General features: G+C 34.2%; 1 protein-coding gene across 1 annotated transcript in view; it reads right to left on the reverse strand.

The window, feature by feature from the left end:
* GPR180 (G protein-coupled receptor 180) overlaps positions 1–2,103 on the reverse strand; it is a 61,915-nt gene that overhangs the window by 1,832 nt on the left and 57,980 nt on the right. The window contains exon 7 of the mRNA XM_007944013.1: positions 930–1,121. Coding sequence (XP_007942204.1) covers positions 930–1,121 — 192 coding nt within the window. The remainder of the gene's footprint in view (positions 1–929; positions 1,122–2,103) is intronic.

Below are 2,103 nucleotides of genomic sequence, written 5' to 3' on the forward strand. Positions count from 1 at the left end.
AAACAACAACAAAAAAACTCCTGCCCCTGTGAAAAATTCAAAAGAATGGCATTTTCATTTCTATTTGGTATTCAGAAGCCTGAAGGTGTTTCCTAGGCCTACAGAGGCAGCTATGAAATGTTCAACATAAAGAGTAAAGAAAAAATTTGGCCTCGCTACCAGAGCTGCCTTGGAACGGTTAGGAGAGATTCTGTGGGCTGGGTGAACTGAAGGACTAGACAGCTTATCGGAATGCTGTTTTGAATTGCCAAGAGGACAAGAGACATGTAGTCTTTTAATCTGACAGAAAATATAACTTTCCAGGGAAGGAGGCTTTTGTAATGTTACTGTACCAACTCCTCTCCTACTCCTTTTTTCTTTGTTAAATGGGTATAGAACTTTCCTGATTGGGCAAAAAAGTTAAATTTGCTTTGAGATCCCCATAACATAAGGACTAAGGAAAGAGAAATAAAGTGAACACTATCTCATATGGATGGAGTGAAATTACTGAAATATAATATGTATTCAGCCTTCTGGCTCCATCTAGTTATGATAAAGGGTAGCACCTCCTAGTTTGTTATAAAACAATGCATAACTGAGTTCATAGTAATTATTGAGAAGAATAAACCATTTCCTAATTTATTAAAAAATTTGCTTTAATTCTGACACTAAAGAAAATACGTAATATTCCTATTGATAAACAAATTGTGATCCAGGCAAAATTAATGTGCTAAAGGTTATATTTACGTGGAAAATAATCTTCCACTGGGTTCTATAAAACAAGGGTAACAATACCTGCATTTCACAGTTGTGACAACTAAACGAGTTGAAGCATATATTAAAAGTTTAGTAATAAATGTTAGTTAGCATGTGGTTGTTTATTAACTTCCCAAAGAAATGAGAATGAAGGTAACAATCAGAAGAAGCCATTTGCTACCCAGAACTCGTACTTTGGCAAATGTGATGTAGAACTCCCTTTTTAGTGTACTTCTCTCCACTGTGATGATCTGGTAGAGTCCACAGCCTAAAGACAATGCTAGGCAAATTCTTAAAATGATTAGAAGGATGCCTGCTAAGTTGTGATGTGCATGGTAGCTGTGATGACTGGTATCTTCAAACTGTTCCCAAAGAAGCAAAATACTCTGCAAAAAAAATTACATTTAGAGAAAAAAGCATAATTTCTTAAGATAAAGCACTTTTTTCAACTTTTGGTAAACATCCTTCAAACATTATATAAACATTTCTGAAAAAGTTGTAAGGATAATCAGACTATAAAGGTTGTCAATTAATAAAGTACAGGCACAGTCACTGATGTATTAAGTTGAAGACAACAGAGTTTTATCCAATGAGACCCACATAGAAGGATAAAAAATGTTATTGTAACCATGATTCAAATAAGAAATCTCTCAGGATGAACATAAATTGAAAGGGTTAAAAGAATATAAACTTTCTTCTAGAAACATCTCCTTACTTCAAAAGCCATCATTTGAATCAAACTGTTCTGCCAACTATCTCACTCAGAGTAACATTCAGGTATCTGTCTTTTCTAATACAGAAATTAACAAATCAAAATTGTTGATTACAAACTTCATACTTTTTTCATAGTAAGGTCTGGGTACAGGAGAGCATATTTTTAATACTAACTATAAGTACACAAGAAGACTCTGCTAATGCAGTTGTTAAAGCATTCAGATGCTAGCCAAAAGATCGATGGTTCAAACCTACCAGTTGGTTTGCTGGAGTAAGATGAGGCAGTCTGCTTCTGTAAAGATTTACAACCTTTGAAATCCTATGGGGCAGTTCTATATTGTCCTATAGGGTCACTATGAGTTAGAATCAACTTCATGGTAGTGGGTTAGCCAGTTGGATCAAGTACCCACTGTTATTTATCCTCACTTGATTATTGATTTTTTTCCTCCCATGTTGTTACTACAATAGTAAACATAGCAAAGTCTCTATTAATCTGTTCTGTTTACTGCCAGTCTGTAGAAATCAGTGTTCATTTTCCCACTTATCTTTACCAAACATCAATCATCCAAACTACTATATACCACTGTGCTAGACTGGGTTCTCTATAGAGAAACAAAAACCAGTAAAGCTTATATATATATATATATATATATA

The sequence above is a fragment of the Orycteropus afer genome, unplaced genomic scaffold, assembly GCF_000298275.1.
Source record: "Orycteropus afer afer isolate SDZICR_OR568_19922 unplaced genomic scaffold, OryAfe1.0 scaffold00117, whole genome shotgun sequence".
In the NCBI taxonomy this organism is placed as follows: domain Eukaryota; kingdom Metazoa; phylum Chordata; class Mammalia; order Tubulidentata; family Orycteropodidae; genus Orycteropus; species Orycteropus afer.